Below are 22,396 nucleotides of genomic sequence, written 5' to 3'. Positions count from 1 at the left end.
AACTATCTTCCGGAAACGGAACCATCCCAGTTCCCCTTTGCCCGGCAAGCTCTCTGGCCGTCAGCATGAATCGGTCCACCAAGAGCACCACCCTTCGGAAGACGGCCGGCTACTCCAGCCTGATAACGTTTGCCGTCCTGTTGCTGGCCTGGCTGTGCGGATTCTCCAGCCGGTTGTTTGCGGTGATCCGGTTCGAGAGCATCATCCACGAGTTCGACCCATGGTGAGTCGGTGGAGGGAGAAATGCTGGAAAACCCAGTCGTTTGGTACGGTTTTCCAGCGAGGTTAATGATCCCCAAGAGGTGTGTGTGTGTGTGTGTGTGTGAGGGTGGGTTGAAAAGGGGGCGTGAGGTGAGAAGCAGCAACTAGCAAGCGATTACGTGTCCCTTGCAATAGTTGGGATTGTTTTGTTTTCGTACGTGGCTCGTTGCACGCGTACACAAATACAGGCCCAAAAGCACGCACACGCACACATACGCCTGCACGAAACTCACCAGGTGCGATTCGAGTTTATTTCATGCTGTTCTTACGTTTCGTTTTAACACAGGTTCAACTACCGTGCCACGGCGCACATGGTGGAGAATGGGTTCTACAAGTTCCTCAACTGGTTCGACGAGTCCGCCTGGTACCCGCTGGGCCGCATCGTGGGCGGCACCGTGTACCCCGGGCTGATGATCACGTCCGGCGGCATCCACTGGCTGCTGCACACGCTCAACATTCCGGTGCACATCCGCGACATCTGCGTGTTTCTGGCGCCGATCTTCAGCGGTCTCACCGCCATCTCGACGTACCTGCTGACGAAGGAGCTGTGGTCGGCCGGGGCCGGCCTGTTCGCCGCCAGCTTCATCGCGATCGTGCCCGGCTACATCAGCCGCTCGGTAGCGGGCTCGTACGATAACGAGGGCATTGCGATCTTCGCCCTCCAGTTCACCTACTACCTGTGGGTGAAGTCGGTGAAGACGGGCAGCGTGTACTGGGCGGCCTGTACCGCCCTGTCCTACTTCTACATGGTGTCCGCCTGGGGTGGCTACGTGTTCATCATCAATCTGATCCCGCTGCACGTGTTCGTGCTGCTGATGATGGGCCGCTACTCGCCGCGCCTCTTCACCTCCTACACCACCTTCTACATCCTCGGGTTGATCCTGTCGATGCAGATCCCGTTCGTCGGCTTCCAGCCGATCCGCACGAGCGAGCATATGGCCGCGTCGGGCGTGTTTCTGCTGATGTTCGCCGTGGCCGTGCTGAAGCACGTGCAGACCGTGCTGTCGAAGCAGGAGTTTAAGCGCCTGTTCCTGGTCGGCGGTCTGGTGGCGGCCGGTGTCGTCTTTGCGGGCGTCGTGCTGCTCACCATGCTGGGCGTGATTGCGCCATGGAGCGGCCGGTTCTACTCGCTGTGGGACACGGGGTATGCGAAAATTCACATTCCGATCATTGCGTCCGTGTCGGAGCATCAGCCGACGACGTGGTTTTCCTTCTTCTTCGATCTGCACATACTGGTGTGCACGTTCCCGGTGGGTCTGTGGTACTGCATCAAGAAGATCAACGACGAGCGCGTGTTTGTCGTGCTGTACGCCATCAGTGCCGTTTACTTTGCCGGTGTGATGGTGCGCCTGATGCTGACCCTGACGCCCGTGGTGTGCATTTTGGCCGGCGTTGCCTTTTCCGGGCTGCTGGAAGTGTTCCTGAAGGAGGACAGTGCGGCCGGCTCGAAGGAAAACAGTGCGGAGGGCGAGCAGGAGGACGCGACCGGAGAGAAGAAGCAACTGTACGACAAGGCGGGCAAGATGAAGCACCGGCCCAAGCACGATCTGTCCTCGCACAGTGCCCACGGTGAGCAGAACACTGGCCTTGGATCGAACGTCAAGAATATAGTGATTGTGGCGATTCTGATGCTGCTCATGATGTTCGCGGTACACTGCACCTGGGTGACGTCGAACGCGTACAGCAGCCCCTCGATTGTGCTGGCCTTCTACAACAGCAACGATGGGTAAGGGTGGATTGACGGGCAGGTGAAAGTCTTTAACGATATACCTGACTATTCCCTTTTGGTACAATTACAGCACGCGCAACATTTTGGACGATTTCCGCGAGGCGTACTACTGGCTGTGGCAAAACACGGCACCGGATGCGCGCGTCATGTCCTGGTGGGACTACGGCTACCAGATAGCGGGTATGGCCAATCGAACCACACTGGTAGATAATAACACGTGGAACAACAGCCACATTGCGCTCGTCGGCAAAGCCATGTCCTCGCCGGAGGATAAGGCGTACGAGATCATGACCTCGCTCGATGTGGACTATGTGCTGGTCATCTTCGGCGGCGTGATCGGCTACTCCGGCGACGACATCAACAAGTTCCTGTGGATGGTGCGCATCGCCGAGGGCGAACACCCGAAGGACATACGGGAAAGCGATTACTTTACCGACCGGGGTGAGTTCCGCATCGATTCGGAGGGTGCACCGGCCCTGCTGAACTGTTTGATGTACAAGCTGAGCTACTACAAGTTTGGAGAACTGAAGCTAGACTACAGGTGAGCGATGGGAAGGAGTTTGATATCTATTTGGAGACTATTTAAACCCTTAAAATGCTTTTCGTTTTCTTGACTTTTACCACTACCCCACAACAGAGGAGCTGCCGGATACGATCGCACCCGCAATGCCGTTATCGGCAATAAGGACTTTGACCTGACGTACCTCGAGGAGGCGTACACGAGCGAGCACTGGCTGGTGCGCATCTATCGCGTGAAGAAACCGCACGAATTCAACCGGCCCGCACTGAAGCCGGACGAACGGGTGTTGCCGGCGGGCGAGTTTGTGTCGCGCAAAACGTCCAAGCGAAGGAAAGGACTGATCAAAAACCGTCCCGTCGTGGTGAAGGGCAAGAGGAATAAGTAGAGTGCTGTTGCCAAGTGGATCAGCGAGCGCTGCACGGACTCCTGCAAAGCGTTACATTTCAGCTAATGAGGGAGGGAGAAGAAGAAGAAGAAGAAGAAGCACTACGAGCGGTCTTGTTTCTGTCGTTTCCTTTCCTCACATTGTATCCGTAGGAGTTTCCATACATCCTTTTTTTGTTAGTGTAAAACAGAGAACCGTGTTAAGGGGGCAAATAATTATTAACCGATCGTTTTATGTGTCGGCAGGCTCACACTGCAACCAAAATGCTGTGAAAAATGGTTAAATGCAAACTGTCGCCCCTGTCCCTTTAATATCTCCCCAATTCAATGTTGGACCTTCGATTTGCCCCCGCGGACGTTCGTGTCGCCAAAACTTTTATCTCAATTTTGGTTCTTTATTGTAGTGTGTAGAAGGAAGGGCATGCAGCAGACACCCCCTGGCTAGTGGCAGACACAACATCCAACAAAATAAGTCTTACTATACATCTAAAACGCTAGGACATTGGGATCAAATGCAATAAAATTAGGCGACAGCGTGGGAGCTGCGAAGAAGGAAGATGTTTCGATTCGAGTTACGTGTTACAAAGGTCTGCCCGGGGGGCCCCCAGAGCCCTCTCACTGTTTGATGTGTTTTGTGCACCGAATACACTTTACAATTCACCCAAAACCTCACCCACCCACGACATTGTTTTGCAGTTTGTTCTTTCTCCTCAAGCAGTGGTTAGTGGACTGATTCGTTCTCTAGATTTCCATAAATAAGATGTTGAGCTAAAAAGTGCAAGCACAGAAAGATTGAAACTGAAAAATTTGCATTTAGGTGGACAACTTTTCTGTTTGCCCGTTCCACACAAGTAGAGGAGAAAAAAAAGAGAAAATTACAAATGAACAAATACAATTAGATCTAGAGAAAAAACCCAAGTTAATATCAACAAACACAATAGTAAACTGCTGAAGAAAGAACGGCACAACGGCACTCACAAACAACCTCAAGGTGCAGCTGCTCATTGCGAAGTGTGTAACGTAATGGCTCTTTTCTCTTGCCGAAACTGTGCGATCGTTCTGTTACCATGGAGACGTAAATTTTATGCTAGATGCGCCTTCCGCTGGCAGTGTGAACTGAAGATCGAACTGTTGCGCGCGCGCCTTGCCGTTTTGAGGATCGATTCAATTAGGATGTGCGTGTTGTTTATTTGCGCATCTGCTATATTCCAACGATATCTGGTCGTCTTGTTCGTGCAGGCTAGATGGGCAAGTGAACAAGTAAAGCACAGCAAAACAAGATTGAAAAGAAATATATCGAACGATCAACATCTCATACATAGAAAGATCGCCTCCTAGCCGACCATTACACACTATGACGTGGAGTGAAATAAAACGCGCATCGAAAAGATTGAAACAATAATCAACTTGCGGTTTGGCAGTATGAACTCGTTTGAAATATTGAGAAAACTAACGGAATGATGCTATATATATGTTGTTTTAAATTACTCGTTTTTTCCTTTTTCTTTGTAGAATTGAACAAACCTTACTCGTAGCTTGAGGCTCTGCAACGAGTCCCTGCAGAAACATCGAGATGCAGTCGAAGGATACAACTTTTTGGGTGTGGGAAAGTACGGTACTATATGGCCCTCGGGAATAACCCATCGGCATCAGATGGCGCAGACTTTTCGCATAGCGAAACAGTGTGTGCTTCAAAAATCTGTACCGCTTGCTCTTGCACTCACCTGATCGCCACCACTGGATCGAGTGACCCTTCTGATGACGCGCGGATCGTGATCGACCGAGTTCGCGAACAAACGTTGCTGGAGCTCCGGTGGTAAATATTTTGAACCCAGATCGCGGAACGGATATCTTGGTGATACGGATGTTACCCATTTCTGGTGTGTATTTTGGCGGCAATCACAACGAGCATTACTTCACACCCGATCGCTAAATGGACCGCTTGCTCACACATTACGGGAGAGAGGCACGGCCGCAAAAAGAAAAGAACGCTTCCTTATCTCCTAGGAACAAGGGTCGCCTGTTTGCGCTGTGTCGATCGCTGTTGACAGTGTGTCGCGCGTTGTCGCGTGCATGCGTACGGCGGTGATGTGTGTGTGTGTGTGTGCGGGGTGGCTTGGCTTGGTACAAGAGTGCGTGGTGTGGTGGGGTGGTGCGGGATGGTGTTTGCTACAGCGGCGCCTTCAAATTGACCGGCTTGGGCAGTGGCGCGCTTCAGTCAGATCCGGTGGCGGTTAGTAGGAAGTTGCGAGCGCGTGCATCGTATGCGCAACGGTGCTTAGATATAGCGCGAAGCGCGTTTGGCGATAAAAAGGCGAACTTATCTTTTACCGGGGTTTTTGAATGAACACAGTGAACCGAGACAAGGAAAACACGCAAACATGTAGGTGTTAATTTAAGAGTTTTGAGAGCAATTTCGGTTAAAAAAGTTATGTTTTTAGATTAAGAAGTTACATATTGCGAAAGCTAAGAATTATATGATTAGCGATAAAATGGAGTGCTAAAAGTTATAACGTAGTAAGAAACAAACAAGTCGCGTAAGTTACCGTCTCTGATAAGCAGCTATCAAAGAAAATACAGAAAAAACACCATGCACGTGTGCTGCGGCAACGTCCGACCTGCGAACCAGTCGAGCGGGGGCAATATCATATGATTTTGAAGATTGACCTACTTCTGCTGAACCGTTGCAGCTGTGTGCTGTGTGTTATGTGTGTTGATGTGTGTTCTGTTACATTACCACCGCTCCTGCCATCCCACCGGCTTCGGAGGGGAGTCGGGGAACATTCGGGAGTAATTATGCTACCGCTGCGTGCGCATAAATTCTTCGAAGGTCTTTTCACCAACGAAGACCAACCGCAAGAAGACGCGCGCGCGAGAGAGAAGAAGGCCATCAAGTTCGGCACAGAATGTTTCGGCCTGGCAGTGTGCAATATCAGTGAAAGCTGTGATGCGGCTCTGGTTTAGGTGCAGTTTGAGCCACGGCAGTCCCCTCTGTGTGTGTGTGTATGTGGCCTTGGTGTGTGGTGCATCGGAGTTTTCATTCGCCACTAAAGCTTTAAGCTTTCACTAGCGTGTGCAGGTGCTGTGGACGGTACTGTATACGGTTTTGGTTGAGCCTCCACTACAAGACACTGGCCGGCTGGGTCGACCCTTCGCAAGGTCGCGCAATTAAATTCGCTCCGTGCGTGAAGCGTGTGCAGTACACAATTACACGGCCACGTTGCTACCATATCGTTAGGCTAAAAAGGCGACCTGCTGGAGGATTAGTGAAGTGTTTAAACACTGATTTTAACATCCCCCCGGGCTGATGCAATGTGGGCTATTCCGGATAGCGTGTGGTGTGGCGGACTAGTTCAAAATATTTGCCACTCACACAGTCTATTAATAGAAAAAAGTGCTGCCCCCATGAAAGAGGTTGGAATGGATAATGCACCGTGGTGTACTAGAATAGAGGAATTGGATATTTAGTAATATGTTATATTGCAATGCCAATGGAAGACACATTTTTTTAAAGCATTCCATGCTGATTGCTAGACTGGCTTCAACCTTTGGTTGATGTTCTTTGTTCTCTCCCCGCTCAAGCAACGCTAATCGTTCATGAATAAACATGCCAGCAGCGGCTCCTAATGCTTATCAAACGGCACCCGATTCTCGATTCGGTCCAGTTTTAGCTGGTTGGTGTGATTATTTTTTTAAATATGTAAATTTAATGCCTCCGCGAGGGGGGAGCCATTGTAGCGTCTGGATCGTGGATTTAGATAAGGAACCATTTTTTTTATAATCACTTGGTAGCACAACGCCCCAAGACGGTCCTCCTCCGCCACGTGTGAAGCTCTTCGGGGGCCTTCAGGAACTGACCTTATTTGTATGTTTGCTTCAATTTTTACTCTTTTTTTGCAGCGAAGCTCCTGAACTTTAGTTTCGATTCGCCCCGGACGTCGTCGTCGTTAGTTGGTTCGTAATCGGTAGCCAAACAACCGCACACAATGGACGTGGTAGACCAGCAGCCTACCACTCCTGCCCCATCGCCCGACAGCGAAGACGATGACACGCCACTCGCCATTAAGTTGAAGACGCAAAACGGTGGAAACGCACCGGCCGGTCCCGCGACCGTTCCACCGGCCCACTCGCCCTGGAAGCGCAAACAACTGGTTGACGTGAATCCGCACGGCAGCCTGGACCTGAGCAAGCTGTCGATGCGGCGAAACTCGAGCTACGGCAAGCTGCCGTCGGAAGCGCCCGAAGCGAAGGTGCTCGTCATCTACACCGGCGGCACGATCGGCATGATGCGAAACGAGAAGAATGGTAAGGGGATGGGAGTGGCCCAAATTAGCACACAAAGGTGGTGATAAAAATGTAACTACAGTAGGTGACCGCTAACTGAGAGGTAAACAAGCTCCAGTTAACGAACAATGTTCGCTAACTGGAGTGACGTTTCTATGGATTGATTGTTTTGATTGGCGTTGACTGGAATAAACATACCAAACTTTTTTTTCATTTATGTTGATATAAAGTATAGTAATTCGTGTAATAACATAAATTAATAGCAAACGTAGACAAGAGACCCTAAATTTGTTTGAAAAATGCACATTTGCGACAAATTTCTCTTCATGAGATTCCGGATGTTTGATGTTTTGACGTTTAAGTGTTCGTTAACTGAGAGTAACTCCAGTTAGCGAACCTCCAGTTAAAAAGCACTCCAGTTAAAACACATCCAGTTAGCGGTCACCTACTGTATATCGATTTGTTTGTTTGGCTTTCCCCCCAGCGCTGGAACCACGGCCGTACGAGTTTGTGCGCAAAATACGCCAGTACCCGAACATGCACGACGACGGGTACGCAAGCAAGCGGTACGGGCCGGCGAAAAATATGGCCCCGTTGGTGCTACCGTACGTGGAGGGACAGCACCGTCGCATTCTGTACCAAATCTCCGAGTACGAGCCACTGCTCGATTCCTCCAACATGAGCATCTCGGACTGGGTGCGAATCGCGACCGACATACGCCAGTCGTACGAGTTTTTCGACGGGTTCGTGATACTGCACGGTACCGATACGCTGTCCTACACCGCGTCCGCCCTGTCGTTTATGTTTGAAAATTTGGGCAAAACCATCATCATCACCGGGTCGCAGATACCGATCTTTGAGACGCGCACGGACGGCAAGGACAACTTTACGTCCGCGCTGATCCTGGCGGGGAATTATGTGCTGCCCGAGGTGTGCATCTTCTTCAACAGCCGGCTGTTCCGCGGTAACCGCACGATCAAGGTTAGCAGCGAGTCGCTGGACGCGTTCAATTCGCCCAATGCGGCCCCGCTCGCCAAGATGGGCATCAACGTGGAGGTGGACTATCGGGTCATCTTTCGGCCGTGCACGGTGGACAAGTTTACGGTGCACCTGCAGATGGACGAGAACGTGGGGCTGTTGCGGCTGTTTCCCAGCATCTCGGTCGCGACGGTCAATGCGTTTCTGCGGGCGCCGATGCGTGGCGTGGTGCTGCAGACGTACGGTGCGGGCAATTTTCCCACCAACCGGGCGGATCTGATCGCGGCCCTGAAGGAGGCGAACGAGCGGCAGGTGCTGATCGTGAACTGCACCCAGTGCAACGAGGGTGCGGTGTGCGATCTGTACGAAACGGGCCGGCAGCTGCAGGAGATTGGCATCATACCGGGGTACGATATGACGCCGGAAGCGGCACTGGCCAAGCTGTCGTACGTGCTGAGCAAGCAGGAGTGGGACTGGGAGACGAAGAAGAAGGTGAGGTGGAGTGGAGAGTGGATGATTTTGCTATTGACACTTATGTGACACTGTTCTCTATATCCTCTACAGATGATGAAGAGCAATCTGCGCGGAGAGCTCACCTGTGAAAAGCCGCCGGAAATGCAAGAGTACGATCTGATCGATGCCGTTGCACGTACGCTTCATCTTACGTCCACCAAAGAGCTGGGACAGCTAAAGTCTTCCCTCTTTCCGGCGATGGTCAGCACGGCCGTGCTGGCTGGCGATGTGACAAAGGTAACGCGCCCTTCTGGCAGCTTTAGAGTATCGTGTATCTAACGACCTTTCCTACATACCTTCTCCTCCTCCATCAGCTGACGAACCTGAAGAACTACGGTGCCAACATGTCGGCCGAAAACTACGACCACCGGACGGCACTGCACGTGGCGTGCTGCGAGGGCAACATCGAGATGGTGCAGTATCTGCTGCAGAACGGTGCCGCCGTACACATACGCGACCGGTACGATCGCACACCGCTGATGGATGCGATCATGCACGACCACCATCAGGCGATCCGGTTGCTAATCAAGTGCGGTGCCCATCTGACCGGCTCAATACGGGCGATCGGGGATGGGCTGTGTGCGGCCGCGGCCCGTAACCAGCAAGCCAGACTGGAATCGTACCGCATTGCCGGTGCCGACCTGTCGCAGGAAGACTCGTGCGGCCGTACCGCACTGCACGTGGCGGCGCTGTACGGGCACGTGGAGATTGTGCAGTACCTGCTGAAGAACTATGCCGAACCGAACGCGATCGACTATCTCGGGCTGACGCCGCTCGACTACGCGCTGAAGGCAAACTCGGAGGCGGTCGTGCCGGTGCTGGAGCGCCACGAGGCGGTGCGGGGCGAGGAGCTGTCGTTCGATGCGGACAAGCGGCTCCAGATGAAGGATTCGTTCGACTAATTGTGGGCTACCGAGCGTCTCGTACACTTTTTGCCTTATTGTGATACGTGAGGTGGTGGAAGGAGTTGAGAGGTGAATGTGCTAGAGTATGTTGAGAAGGAATGTGAAGGTTTTTTGTTGAGTGGTAGCTACTTAAATTCTGAACCAACATTAATAGGCCACAAGCAAAGTGCAGTGTATTGATAAGGAATTTAAAGCGAAGACATTAAGGACGAACACAGTTGGTCTTCTACTGTAATTAGATTTAAAACATACAACAAGGAAAGTAGAATAAAAAATTATCTAATTCGCACCAGTAATAAAAAAGATACACAAAATTTGAGTTTGACACCTCTGACCGTTCAGGTAAAGTTAAAGTGGCTGCGTACGTTACTTTTTCGGACGACACCTTTTAGCACAGCTACCGATGCAAGAACTAAAAAAAAACATGTTTCATCATTCCAAAGATGTTATATTCGTATAGATTCCCTCCGAAAATGTACATTTTGACGCTTCTAACTACAAACTACATACGCATAGCCTTTACAAATCGTACTGAATGCTTACCAAACGATAACACAAAACTTACCCTAAACTTTGACTCATTGTACTAGCACCCGCCGTTAGCTTACCGCTTCCCTGCCATACGCACCAGGTGCTCCACGAAGCTGCCGATCGCACAGTGGGGAAACATCTTCTCGCAGCTCGTCTTGCGCTCCCGGCCCGCCTGGATCGCCTGCTCGATGGCGGTACCGGTGAGAAACCGGTCCATCCAGTCGGCCCGCGACAGCCCCTCGACTACGGTGTCCACGGGCGTGGGCTTACCCTCGGCGACCGCTACGTTAGCCTCCCGCACGTACCAGCAAATCGTCCGCTGCGCACAGGCCACCGTATCGATGTCGTAGTCTTCCATCGTTCGATCCAGCGACCCGAGAAGCGTCCACAACAAACTGTCCTCCTGCGCACCGCCGCGCTGCTGCTTGTCTGTGGGAAGAGATGAAAATTACACCAATGCAGGCTTGATTGCGACGGTTGGGCGAAACGTGCATTCATCGCAGCAACCATTGCGGTGGGAAATGTTCAACGACACAGCCACACAGTCCGGTGTGAGGTGTTCGAAGCGTTGCCTGCAAGGTTTGTTGAAGCCGTCCCAGCTGTAGTGGAACACGATGGAACTTAGCGTTGAGCCCAGTGTCGCCTCGTACGATGCCGGCCCCGGCCTTCCCTTTGCCGACCAGCCGCCTTACTCGCTGATGGTTTTGATCAAACTGTTGGAGCTGAACAGTGGCAGCGACGAACCGGAGGAACAGCAGCAGTACACGCTTTCGCTGCAGTGCGGCAAGGAAAAGGATGATGCCGTCGGGACGCTGACCATGCTGAACACGATCAAGCCGGGCATTGTGGTGAGGTAAGTGAATAATTGTTTGTTTTTCTCGTTCCCCTTTAGCATGGCAATGTCATGTTGTCCCCCCCACCCTTCGCTACAGCTTACAGGAGGATGCGGAAAAGTTTGCCCGCTTCTTGACGGACAGCACCGTCGAGGTGGCCATCAAGCCGAACGACTCGCCGCACAGCTACCGGGGCGTGCTGCAGCTCAAGGACACCAAAGTGATGGCGTTCGATCCGACCGCCGACAGTGGCACACCGGTGGCCGAGCAGTTCCCCTTGCACGATGCGTCCTCGTCCAAGCAGGTGGGCATGGTCTCGATGGTGCTGCAGGTCGTGCGAAGCGTTGCTCCGGTCGATCCGCTCGCCTCGTTCGATGTGCTGTACCGCATCAACGACAGCAAGCTGAAATCGGCCGACAGGCAGGAGGCGGAGGTGCGCCAGCTGCTCGCCTGTCCCAAGTGCAGCCTGCCGCGAGCGAACGGCGATTCGTGCTGCGGGTACGAGATTGTAGATGGCATTCTGAGCAAGAAGATGGTGTCCAGCACGGAGCAGATGATCGAGCGGATCAAGGAGAAGATCAATCAGGTCAAGCTGGACGATGCGATTGGGCAGCGGGACTCCGTTTCTGACACCGACGGGTGCGGGAAGTTCTGCACCCAGTGCGGTGGGCTGACCATTACCGGTGCTACCTGCGCATCATCTGTCGCCAATGTCCGTCCAGGTCTTGCACGTTCGTCCCACACGGTGGCGGAGAATCGTGGCGAGGAAGGACTGGCCTGTGGAAAGGATTTGAGCGGTCGCAAAAGCATCAAGAAGACGACCAAATCGTCTATCCGGTATGGCTTGCAGGATTGCAGCAAGATTTACATCATCCTAATCGTTTTCTCCTTGCTCCTAGTTGCTGCGAGCGTTGCAAGGCTTGCTTGGATTGGCTGCCGGAGGCGTGCTGCTGCCCGAAGTGTGGCTACAAGCCGAAAAAACAAGCATCCCGCTCTCGCTTCTCGCTGCCGGCGTACTTCAACGCTCCCTCGGTCGCTATCGATCAGCACCGGCCCGATGAGCAGGACTCGTCGCTGCGTGGTTCCGACACGATGGTAGCCTCGTCCGACTCTTGTCGGCTGTGCAACATTTGCAAAACACGCTGCATTGATTGCGCCAACCAGATCAGCCAGCAGGGAGACCGTACCTCGACCAGCTCGTTCAGCACCGTTCCGCGCCAGTCGAAACATATCACGCACGGCCATCGACGGTCCACCGTCGCCAATGTAGCGGCCGCGAGACCCATGACGCGTCGTCCCTGGCGTACGGAGCGGGAAGCAAAGGCTTCCGGCTCGGCGGTAGAGCTGGACAATGGTCAAGGTAAGCGCAAGGAGCAGATGCAACAGGTGTACGGCGGTAAAGGCAAGCCGAATCCGAAAAGCGGCCATAACACAGCCGTGAATGCGAATGTGAAACAGCGGCCGACGGCGAAACAGATCCGCAAACAGTACAACGCGACCGTACGCAAAATTAAGCACCAAAACCGGAACCTGTACTCGTATCGGTTCGGCAAGCGCCATCCGGGCATTGTGGTCGGCCATCGGACGTGCATGAAGCGTGATCCGCTCGTGCCGGCCCACATGGGCTGGCAGTGGGACGTGTGTCCGCCCGGCATCGGCAAGCGGCGGCCCGGTTGGCGCCCGGGAGCCGTGCGGCGGCCGATCATGCAGCTGATGCAGCACTTCCTCAAGTGCTACCCGCTGGACAATGTGCCGGTAACGAAGCGTAAGTCGGTCGGTTTCCAAGGGGCCGAGCGGGAGGAGGACGGTGACGAGAAGCAACGGCCCACCCTGCACATCACGCGCAAGCATGGCGAGTACGCGATCACGATGCATCCGCTCAAGGATTCGGCCACCCTGCAGACGACGGACGATCCGTACCTGCCCTGCAAGCCGATCAAGTTCAAGCTGGCCAAGGACCCGCAACGCACCAAGCTGTACCTGCTGCGGGACGCCCTGAAGCGCAAGGGTTTGCCGCTGTGCGGCTGCAAGGAGCTGACCGACTGCGGCCACTGTACCGAGCGCGAGAAGCGCCTGCTCGCGGAAGAGATACGCCGCTCTTCGAAGGTGCTTGGCCTTTCGGCGAAAACGTCCATCGCGGACATACCGAGCGGCAGCGAGAGTGAGCTGGACGTGGAGTTTACCCCACCGTCGGCGATCATCCGGCCGGACATGAAGCGGCCGGACGTGGTGGTGGCCGAAACGCAGTACAACGTGCAGGACTTCCAGCTCAAGCCGGTCGTGGACGAGAAGGACGGCAGGGGCAAAGCTGCTGCTGCTGCCGGACGCGGCCATGGCAAGGGGGATGGAGCGGGCTCAAAATCCACCAACCAGAAAGGCGCGGCAGGTAGTAAGAAGGGAGCTGCCGGTGGGCCGGATGCAGGCGGCGCGAAGGTTCGCATATCGGTCACGAAAGCTAAAGGGGCGGCAGGAAAAGGACCTGGCGGAGGAGCGGCGAAAGGAAACGAACCCGGCGGAAAGGGCAACAAAAAGTAACTGCCTTCTGACCCACTGCCCCTTTGCAAGCCCATGGCTTCTGTTTCTGTTGTGAACGCGCCACGACGACCTCATGCCGGGTTAGATCCCTATTTTTTGTATTGATTGTTCTGGTTTTGCAAAAATTGTGAGCGAACCGCTGTTTGTTTTTAGCTCAACTCTTATTGTCACCTTTTTTCCGTCACATTCTTTTACACCTTGAAATAACTTTATCTCTTATCGTTTTGTAAAACCAAAAATAGAAAATCGCGCTCTTTTTTTCCTGTCCGTCCCTGCCCACAAAACGATGTGTCTACGTGTGTGTGTGTGTGGGTTGATTTGTCCGGGCCCATTTGCACGTCACAAAGGTCACAACAAAAGAGCGCGTCACTCCGGCACTTGTGCGTCATTCCCTACCAGCTTCCTGCCGACCAACTTCTTAAACACAGAGGGGCGAACACAGCACGAGACAGAAGCAATGGGCAGCAGGCGGCACCGTGTGGCCACGACTCCTTAACCTTGTGCTGTGCCTCCCAACACGCAATCACACTTACCGCCAATACCGTCCACCTCCGGTCGGGATTTACTTTCAGCGCGTCGCGGCCCTCCCAGCAGGGCGCCGGTGCCGTTGGTGAAGGTGCGGGCAGCCGCCCCAATCAGCGCGCCGCCAACGGTAAGGGCCCCGGCAACGGCAACGGCACCAAGGTTAACGTTCAGCAGCGGAGTGCCCTGTCCAGGGGGAAACAGATCGGCATGGATAGCTCGTTAGTGTGCGATCGCATCCCGCAGGCCGTGCCGCAGTCGCTGATGGTCGGCTGCTGCCCGACGGTCGCCTACTGCTGCTATCCGACGCAATGCTTACCTTGAGCACGGAGCTCATCACACCGCTGGCCGACTTTTGGACCGGAATCGACAGGAAGGGTATCGCAAAATCTATCTCCACCTGTCCCCGGGGGGAGGGAGGAAGAAACCGGGAGCGGGAAAAAGGAATTACGTTACCAAATTTGCGTTTAGAGATATAAAAAGTCCTAGTTTTCTACCGTTTTTTAAGCTTTCGTTTCGCTTTTGATGTTGCAAGCAAGCAAAAGAAGCTTTACACCTACCTCAATGCTGTTGTCCTTCGTTTCAAACGATATGAACCGCGGTTCGCGACGCCAGCCGGACGAGGACGTTTTGGACGCTCGGGCACGCGGCCGCACCGTTGTGCCAGCGGAGTAGTCGAGCGTGTAAAAGCGATCCTCCTCGGACAGGGCGGCCGGTCCGTACACACGGCCCCAGTGCTGTTGACCACCTGCGGTATCGTTCGGCGCCGGCCCGCCCAGTGCTTTCGGGCCCTGCTCGAGTAGCAGCACTGCCAGGGCAAGAATGGACACGGTGAGCATTGTCGCCGTCCTGTCGGTTCCAGTGCAATTGCTAAACTGGCACATTGCGCAAATTGTGGCCCTGAACTAAGTGCATCAACGATCGGCGCGTTGCAGCCATGACAAGTTAGCGGTTCATGGCTTTTCGATTCCCTGAGCCACACTCCCGTGTGTGTTTGTGTGTGTTTTTTTTACTCTTTCTCCCTTCTCACCGACTCAAAACGTAAATACGCAAAAGTGGTGCCCAAATCATTCGAGTGCGCGAGAACGATTTATCATCATCATCATCGTCGTCGTGCCGCGCATCGTTTTGAATTGTGCAGTAAAACGATGGAAAACAATTCACGCTTCGGAAAGCCATGGCACGTGTGGATCGGTTTTCCGTACTGGTTCGAACTACAAGGAGAAGGGGGCCCGGCATTTTGGTGTTGCCGCGATGTGAATGGAGTTAGTGAGAAGAGGAAAAGCAATGTATGTGCCTGATTATGCTGACTGCATTCGACGGTTATGCTATCTGCTTGCCTGAGAGGAGCTGAGAGGCGGGTTGCTGATGTCACACTGCAGTGCCATTGTAGGGCAGTTTCGAAACTGCAGCAACCAAATTGCATGCGTAAGTCGGTTGTGTAAGTGAAGTCAAGTGGGAATGGCAAGGCCTTTTCTTTTGGTGGAAAATGCACAAGACCCTTGCCGATATGCTACTGGTGGTATCAGTTCCTGCCGTATAACCTAGTTTTAAGCAACTTCTTTTTTAAACTTAGCGTGTATATGCAAGCTTTAACGCAGGCTCCTCGCTAAAAACAAAAACCAAAACAATTTCAAATTCAAACGAGCCACTGTTGATCTATTGATCTATCTCGCAGAGAGACTGTGACATTCTAATGATCGTAGGACATGCTTGGGTTAATCCTTTATAACTTGTACCTTTGGTCATCAAATAAATAAAATAAAATAAAGAACAATATTTAAACTTTTACAATCGTACATCAATATTTGTTGTCCGTTTGTTTTCCCCTTATTTTGCTCTTGCACACACAGCGACACACAGTTTTGCAGCGTCGTGGTGCATGCTTTCTTGGGTGTGTGTGATGCAGCCACTACGCTAAGAAACGCTGCAGCGGATTGTTAATTTCACGCATGGTGAATAATTTAGTGGTGGAAAATTAAACGCAGCCCGGTGACAATTCTTCTTCGGTGCGCCTGACACACATGTGGCCATTATGTCATCGCTGTGCACTGCCGAACAATTAAATGATGCAATCGCTGCTGCAATACGGCACAATTTGAGGGTGTGTGTTTGTGACGAATCATTGTACTGTCACTGATAAATGCAAGAGATTATTCTACCATCTTTGGGCAATTTTAGTCCATTTTTTTAAACTTTGTAAATTTAATAATCTCAAATTCTACGCTGTTTAAAAATCTTAAACAAACAAAAACACACACACACATATACAGACAGAATTGAAGTATGCTTCACAGCTTCGCACACTGGTTTGATACTGTTTTGTAAATATTTTATGGGTTTTTTTTATTCAGGAGTAACGGTCCAAAAAAGCCGTATTGCTTTGCTATTGTAATATTTTACGTGTTATCTTTTCTTAATACTACACAGTTTAGTAATACAATTCAGTTATTTTATTTTTTTGTATAGTTGCTTTACTTGAAGGCATTTTGATCGTGGCCTCTGCTTCTCTTCTATTTTCATTTTGTGTTTCCTACATCATTTGGTATTCGATGTTGTATGTTTCTATGTGTTATGTTATCTTCTTCTTCTATTTGGCGTAACGTCCTACGTGGAAATGCCCCGGCCTTTACAGGCTTTCGAGACTTAGTTTATTACCACGCATCCGAATAATAGTCAAATCCTTGCTACGGGGGGACGGTCCTTTCTAGGCTTGAACCCACGACGGGCATGTTATTGAGTCGTTCGAGTTGACGAGTGTACAATGAGACCGCCCCGTATCATGTTATGTTATAACGCGTTTTATTTTAGATAGTCCTTTTTTGTGTTCCTTTTCACTTTACCACAAGTTTTGTTTCCCGTTTGTTCATCGGTTTTTGCAACTTTTGCTGTTTATTTAATCAATATTGATTGTTTGCGTCTCTTTTTTTATCATACTATGTTTGTTATTCACTGTTCACTCCGTGAATAGTACATATTGTATAAAATATTAAGATATTCTAGGATAATTTAATACGTCGTTTCCTTTTCGAAAAATGTTCTTCTTATTCCAAAATAACTTTTCTACAATTATTTAATCATTAAACAGTAGTTAAAAAGTTTAATTATTCACTAAAAAAGTATTCCGATTTTGCATAAATTAAGAAAATAAAAAAAGATTTTTAAGAAAATCTAGTGGAATTGTCAAAGCGACAAACTGTTGTATACCGATTAAATTACCATTCTTTAAGGAAAAATCACAAAAGTTTTAGGGAAAAATTAGAACTTCATGTCATGCACGCAGTGAAAGCAGAACTATTGATCGCAGTGAAAGCACGTGCAGATATCAATCACACCCTCCAAAAAGCAAAGGAGAAAATTTGCACACGGAAAGTGAAAAATGGTTCCCAAATTGTCAACTGCGCTGCTACCTATCATGTGGGTGTGTGTAGGTGCCTCTGCAAGTTTACCGATTACACCTTTTAGCTTGCGCAACATTCCACTTCCTGTCCCCACCGGCAGAGGGAGAGAGCACGTGGGCTCGTTGGGGGAGAATGGCATGGTGGATAAGCAACGAAATTATCAACGCCTCTGTTGCGACGAAAGGAAAACTGTCAACCGCAGCTGAAGAAAACTAAGTTCCTCCTACCTGTCCAACCTCAAGCTACCATGGTTTAATCGCGGTAATGATGTTCATAATTCCGCATTAAACGTTCACGGCTTCCTACCCTCCACGAGCATCAGGCCTCCGATTATCGGGTCTTCTTTTTCCGCCCTCCCTTGTTTTCTTCTCGGCCCATTAAGTGACTGACACACACATACACACAGTACGCCCGACCGTCCGACAGAAACCATGCGGAGCACACCGCGCAGCACAACAATCGCGCAGCGTTTCACGCAACAGGGCACATCTTTTGAATGAAATGCGGCAGAATAGAGATGCGCACCACGTGCGCTGCAAAAGGAAGTCGTTTGCGTAGGCTGAGTAGGCATGGAGGTCCATGGAGGGAAAAGTAGTTTGTACTTGCGATGGCTTTGACTTTGTTTCTTTATGCTGTTTCTCCTCTTTTTTCTTATTTTCTACGCCAAAAAGGTCGTGAACCATCATCATTGCCGGTTGTTTTGGAGGGAAGCTCGCAAGGAAAAACATTCGTTTGTAATTCTATTATTCATTGTGTTTGGGATGATTGTCGCCACTGCTGCTGGTAGGAGGAGCAGCAGCTCGATCGCTGTGGTTCGAGTATAAAATATTGTTTCGCCAGCCAGAAGGATTCATTACAGTTGGTACACTTCGAACGTTGACAACAACAGTGTGAGCACTACAGCAGTCGCAGAAACACCCATCTCCAAACTCATCTCCATCTTCATAAAATGGCAGCTCGTGCAGCTTACTTTGTGTCGGTTTTAGTGCTAGCAACGATCGGTTGGCAGTGTGTGGAGGCTCAAAGGTAAGCACGGTCATGTGGCGGCGTATGCAGATGTACTAAGAACTGTTATACAAAGTGTTATACCGAGTGAAGCGCGAGTGTAGTGCGGGTGTATTCAATCCGTGCCCGTTTGCTGTTTGTTCATTGTTCATTAATTTTGTCCTACGGTCCCTGTTGACTTTCTCCAGCAATCCGTGGCGCCGACAGAACGACAGCTTTGCGACAGAATCCGCCAGCGATCGTAGCCAGCGACTTGGGCTAACCACCGGCTACGGTGGCGTCAATGGGTACGGTTACTCCAGCTCCGGCCTCGGTTCCTACACTCCACTCAAGATCGATCTCGGCGGTGTCGTGCTCGGTACGCTCGTCGGTATCGGTGCGCTGCTGCTGCTGCCCAAGCTGGTCAACGTGATCGGCGGCGGGTACGGTGGCTCCGGACACTACCGTAGCGCGGACAGTGATCCGACCGGCATCAGCGATCTGATGAACAAGGTGGACGACTATCTGGCCCAGAACAACATCGATTCGGGCGCGTGCATGCAGAAGGCCGTCTGCAGCTACCTGCGCTCGTCCGACTACCACGCCCAGGTCGGCACGGCCGATCAGGTGGAGCACATGATTCTGGCGCTCTCGGAGTAAGTAGTAGCGAATACGTTTAGTTTTTCATTCATGGTTCCCGTTTATTATGCTTTTGTGTACTGTGTTTTCCCTCCAGAAACTCGATCATCGATTACATGCTGGACGGAACCGCCATTAAGGAAGCGATCAAGAACGGGAAAATGCAAACGGCCCGATCGTGCGACGAGATCTACTCCACCTGTCCGCTCGATCGCCAGTCGACGCTGAAGCTGTTCAAGAAGATGTTCCCGATCGGAAACTAAGCCCAACAGCTGCGCAACAGCTAGCAGGCAGCAGGCTCACCCTGCCGCATCGCAGTCGGGGATGTTTCGTTTGTGTTTCACATAGTGGAAGCGGTTCGTGAACGGTTTGCAAAACAGATGTAGCCAATCTGCGCTGTAGCCCACGCTTCAAACGGAACCGACCGTTAGTTGGAAGGGCTTATTTTTAGCATTTTCCCACAGCGCAAGGAAGCACAGGGTGCTGGAAGGGCCGGAGGGTGACCTCGGTCCTCCATGTGAGACGAAACGAAACATCGGCGACTGCAACAGCGGACAGGAACGGAGCCAGTCTGTTGATTTGCGTGACCCTGGCAAGGGGAAAGCGATGATCGTTTTAGAAATTAGAACAACGCAACGGGAAAAAAGGCCACGACACCTACATAAGCCGCATACCGTTACCATCTAACATAAGCATACACTTACACGAGGGATCTGTTTCTTATTTAAGCTACTATTATTTTCGTTCCTCGACCTTACCTTACCCAGTCGGGAGCGAAGTTTTTTTTTTGTAATGTTTCTTCTGCATTGTGGGGTGTATAGTCGCGTGGTTTTGGGGGGTGTAGTTCAGCGTGGTTGTAAATACTATGTACGACATTGGAGCGTGAGACGAACCGTTTAATAAAGCAAGAAACGAGCAAAACCTCCTTCCAACATCGTGCGATCGTCGTCCCTTGAAGGGTGCGGGTATTGCTGTTGTTGTTGATGTTTTGCTCGGTTGGACGGCCCCACACTAACCTACGCCTACTTGGTTGGATTTTGGACGCGTGTTGTTTGCGTTTTGGAGTTTGCAGCAAGGTCACCTTGCACGTGTGGCGGTAGGTACTATAAATCAATCCCTTTCGCTCGTGACGCTGTTGATCTGTGGCCCATAGGACAAGCAAACAGGGATGGCAGTGCAAACACATATCGCAATAGTGAATAAAGTAAAGGGATTTGAAGCAGTTCCACTTCACTCTTGCGAACAAGTTGCAGCGCATCGATTGCAGCGTGGTCTCTCACGTACGATCTAAATGTGGCCGCACAAATAAATCCCAGAACCATCAGCGACCAGAGCGATTGGGTCACCGATCGAAACATTCCTGGGTTTCCCTATCCCTTCCCGTGCTGCGGGCTAGAAATGTAAACAGTTCTATCGAAATCGAATGCCAAGAGTGGTAACGGGTTTAAAAATAAATCAACCACACTAGCCGCCCCCTACCGGTTAGCTCGAACAACGCTCGCGATCGGGGCAGCACACACCGATTGTATCAGCATCAGATTGCCATCATCATTGTTTATCGGATCGATTGCGAAGTGAAAAAGAAATGAAAATTAACACAACACAACAACGACACCACAGGCCAGCACAGGCTAACAAAAGCACGCGAGACGCACGCTCGTGTATGTTCTTCTTTTCCCTTTTTTTAACTTTTGCTCAAATCATTGTCACCTTCGCGCTCGGGTATCGGACAAACCGGGCCCTGACACTGACAGTGTTGTGTTTATGCTAGTGTTAGTCACTACTGCTACTACTACGACTCTGTGCATAGTGCGCCATTCGCTTTCCATTTCCTTCCGATGGGGAGCACATTACCCTAAGGCGCTAATGCTAATGTCTCGGAAGTAACTTTGCACATCTGTTTGAACGATCGGGCGCGTCAGGTTAAATGCCATGTTTGTAATCGGTAATGCTTGGTAATTTGATGTATCTTTGTGTCTGAACGGTTTGATGCGATCGAATGTCATGCCGGGCTATTGGTCGCCCGTCCTCGAACAACGGTGCCTGTAATGGTGGTGGTAGTGGGATACGCTCGTCGCATGTTTACATCGCCATTGGCATTGTGAGGTGCGTCGCTGAGTGTTGGGCCTAAATTTAACCACGCAAATCATCACGTACCATCGTCTGACCATCTTGTAAACGTTTCCGCTATTGTGCTGGGATGGTGGGACCCATTGGTAGAGTCGATTTGTCCGCGATTGACTTACTCATGCGGTACAACTAAGTGGGATTTGATTGACTAATCTCTTTGAAGCAATTATATGATAAAGTATTTCTGGTGATTTAAGCTTCAGTCACAAGTTGTAATTGTTGTCACCAAATTTAATTCAAAAGGCATTACATTTTACACTCCCCTCACGGTCCTCCAAATAAAAAGGTCTTCCCGTCACCGCACGTGCATTCGAGTGAGCAACCATGCGCCTCCACGCTCTTCACGTACGCAGCCCATTAAGGTGCGCAATCATCCGTGAATGTAGCAGCGCAGCCGCCTACCTTTTACCGCCGCGCACCGGTTCGCATTCCACCGCAGTGGTAAAGATATTTTAGGGTATGTGATTCAAAATTCAAACCCCGTCCCCTTCCCCTCATTCTTCCACCAAATGAACCTTAGCTTCGCGGGTGATGCGCAAATCATTTATTCACCCAGCGAAGAGATAGGTGGTGGATGGCAGAATCAGGTGGTCAGGCGCTTTGGGAAAACAAAAACACCAACTCACCAAGGTGCGAAGGTAAGCGGCAAGGCCGGCGTGTGCGATGAATCATGAATCCTTCTTTTTTGGTTTTTGCTACTCGTGTTGGTTAATCACGCAGCATTCCGAACAGCCCTGGATGGTGCGGTAAAGAGATTGTGGAACGTCGGTCTTTGTATGTGGTTTTGGCTTCGAGCGTTGAGATTTTTGCGATGCATACGCATGCATACGTTTGTATATATATGTGTGTGTATTGCTCCAAATGCTTGGTTGGTGATTTTTGCTAAAATTAGAACGCTCGTTCAATTTTCCACCAATGGCTCTGTAGCTGGTGTGTTTCTATCGCCACTGCGACAAAGATCTTTTTGCGACGGAACGGAATCCACTCGTGTCCTCCAGCCCACGGATGATCTCACGGGTGAATGCTGGAGGTTGAATTGGTACCATCAACAACACGATTTCGAAAATTAGAACACAACGATGACAGAGTTGTTTTTGAGAGCCGCTTGCCATTCCAAGGACTGTTTGGGAATAGTTTTAGCCTTTAGTGGGTGATCTTTAAGTCATTAAAATGCAGATAATGAAATGCAATTTGTCTTAAAGTCATTAAAAATACAGATAATGAAATGCAATTTCAATAAAATATCT

The 22,396-nt window shown here is 50.9% G+C and overlaps 5 protein-coding genes across 7 annotated transcripts; 4 read left to right on the top strand and 1 right to left on the bottom strand.

Moving 5' to 3' along the window:
* The first annotated feature begins 65 nt into the window (after positions 1–65).
* On the top strand, positions 66–4,296 carry LOC120898843 (dolichyl-diphosphooligosaccharide--protein glycosyltransferase subunit STT3B). The gene is made up of 4 exons (XM_040305247.1): positions 66–223; positions 548–1,987; positions 2,061–2,531; positions 2,628–4,296. The coding sequence occupies exons 1-4, from the start codon at positions 66–68 to the stop codon at positions 2,893–2,895; spliced, it is 2,337 nt and encodes a 778-aa protein (XP_040161181.1). The 3' UTR covers positions 2,896–4,296.
* A 794-nt stretch (positions 4,297–5,090) lies between these two features.
* Positions 5,091–9,927, top strand: LOC120898844 (L-asparaginase). 3 transcript variants are annotated; one of them, XM_040305249.1, is made up of 5 exons: positions 5,091–5,208; positions 6,795–7,199; positions 7,663–8,648; positions 8,721–8,906; positions 8,984–9,927. In XM_040305249.1, exons 2-5 carry the CDS (start codon positions 6,881–6,883, stop codon positions 9,569–9,571), a joined length of 2,079 nt encoding a protein of 692 aa, XP_040161183.1. In that variant the 5' UTR covers positions 5,091–5,208; positions 6,795–6,880; the 3' UTR covers positions 9,572–9,927. The 3 variants fall into 3 exon arrangements, with proteins under 3 accessions (XP_040161183.1, XP_040161182.1, XP_040161184.1); XM_040305248.1 differs by having other exon boundaries at positions 5,103–5,277; XM_040305250.1 differs by lacking the exon at positions 5,091–5,208 and adding an exon at positions 5,511–5,985.
* Positions 9,928–10,178: 251 nt separating this feature from the next.
* On the bottom strand, positions 10,179–10,615 carry LOC120897553. Its single transcript, XM_040302528.1, has 2 exons — positions 10,594–10,615; positions 10,179–10,534 (listed from the first exon to the last, which is right to left on the bottom strand). Exons 1-2 carry the CDS (start codon positions 10,613–10,615, stop codon positions 10,179–10,181), a joined length of 378 nt encoding a protein of 125 aa, XP_040158462.1.
* A 12-nt stretch (positions 10,616–10,627) lies between these two features.
* On the top strand, positions 10,628–14,502 carry LOC120898842. The gene is made up of 4 exons (XM_040305246.1): positions 10,628–10,958; positions 11,038–11,775; positions 11,838–13,469; positions 14,046–14,502. Exons 1-4 carry the CDS (start codon positions 10,720–10,722, stop codon positions 14,317–14,319), a joined length of 2,883 nt encoding a protein of 960 aa, XP_040161180.1. The 5' UTR covers positions 10,628–10,719; the 3' UTR covers positions 14,320–14,502.
* Positions 14,503–18,160: 3,658 nt separating this feature from the next.
* On the top strand, positions 18,161–20,034 carry LOC120897672. The gene is made up of 3 exons (XM_040302694.1): positions 18,161–18,422; positions 18,590–19,036; positions 19,117–20,034. Exons 1-3 carry the CDS (start codon positions 18,346–18,348, stop codon positions 19,280–19,282), a joined length of 690 nt encoding a protein of 229 aa, XP_040158628.1. The 5' UTR covers positions 18,161–18,345; the 3' UTR covers positions 19,283–20,034.
* The last annotated feature ends 2,362 nt before the right edge of the window (positions 20,035–22,396 follow it).

Source organism: Anopheles arabiensis, chromosome 2 (genome assembly GCF_016920715.1).
Source record: "Anopheles arabiensis isolate DONGOLA chromosome 2, AaraD3, whole genome shotgun sequence".
Taxonomy (NCBI): domain Eukaryota; kingdom Metazoa; phylum Arthropoda; class Insecta; order Diptera; family Culicidae; genus Anopheles; species Anopheles arabiensis.
This window is presented reverse-complemented; position numbering and strand designations above follow the sequence as displayed.

What these genes read in the sequence shown, in the direction of transcription:
- LOC120898843 (XM_040305247.1), top strand. Translation starts at nt 66, where the DNA reads ATGAATCGGTCCACCAAGAGCACCACCCTTCGGAAGACGGCCGGCTAC. An exon ending in ATCCACGAGTTCGACCCATG is followed by an intron (nt 224 to 547) that starts GTGAGTCGGTGG and finishes GTTTTAACACAG; the next exon opens with GTTCAACTACCGTGCCACGG. An exon ending in GAACTGAAGCTAGACTACAG is followed by an intron (nt 2,532 to 2,627) that starts GTGAGCGATGGG and finishes ACCCCACAACAG; the next exon opens with AGGAGCTGCCGGATACGATC.
- LOC120898844 (XM_040305249.1), top strand. Translation starts at nt 6,881, where the DNA reads ATGGACGTGGTAGACCAGCAGCCTACCACTCCTGCCCCATCGCCCGAC. An exon ending in ACTGGGAGACGAAGAAGAAG is followed by an intron (nt 8,649 to 8,720) that starts GTGAGGTGGAGT and finishes TATCCTCTACAG; the next exon opens with ATGATGAAGAGCAATCTGCG. An exon ending in TGGCTGGCGATGTGACAAAG is followed by an intron (nt 8,907 to 8,983) that starts GTAACGCGCCCT and finishes CTCCTCCATCAG; the next exon opens with CTGACGAACCTGAAGAACTA.
- LOC120897553 (XM_040302528.1), bottom strand. Translation starts at nt 10,615, where the DNA reads ATGGTTGCTGCGATGAATGCAC. An exon ending in GGTTGCTGCGATGAATGCAC is followed by an intron (nt 10,535 to 10,593) that starts GTTTCGCCCAAC and finishes CTCTTCCCACAG; the next exon opens with ACAAGCAGCAGCGCGGCGGT.
- LOC120898842 (XM_040305246.1), top strand. Translation starts at nt 10,720, where the DNA reads ATGGAACTTAGCGTTGAGCCCAGTGTCGCCTCGTACGATGCCGGCCCC. An exon ending in ACGACCAAATCGTCTATCCG is followed by an intron (nt 11,776 to 11,837) that starts GTATGGCTTGCA and finishes CCTTGCTCCTAG; the next exon opens with TTGCTGCGAGCGTTGCAAGG. An exon ending in GGCGGAAAGGGCAACAAAAA is followed by an intron (nt 13,470 to 14,045) that starts GTAACTGCCTTC and finishes ATTTACTTTCAG; the next exon opens with CGCGTCGCGGCCCTCCCAGC.
- LOC120897672 (XM_040302694.1), top strand. Translation starts at nt 18,346, where the DNA reads ATGGCAGCTCGTGCAGCTTACTTTGTGTCGGTTTTAGTGCTAGCAACG. An exon ending in CAGTGTGTGGAGGCTCAAAG is followed by an intron (nt 18,423 to 18,589) that starts GTAAGCACGGTC and finishes GACTTTCTCCAG; the next exon opens with CAATCCGTGGCGCCGACAGA. An exon ending in ATGATTCTGGCGCTCTCGGA is followed by an intron (nt 19,037 to 19,116) that starts GTAAGTAGTAGC and finishes TTTTCCCTCCAG; the next exon opens with AAACTCGATCATCGATTACA.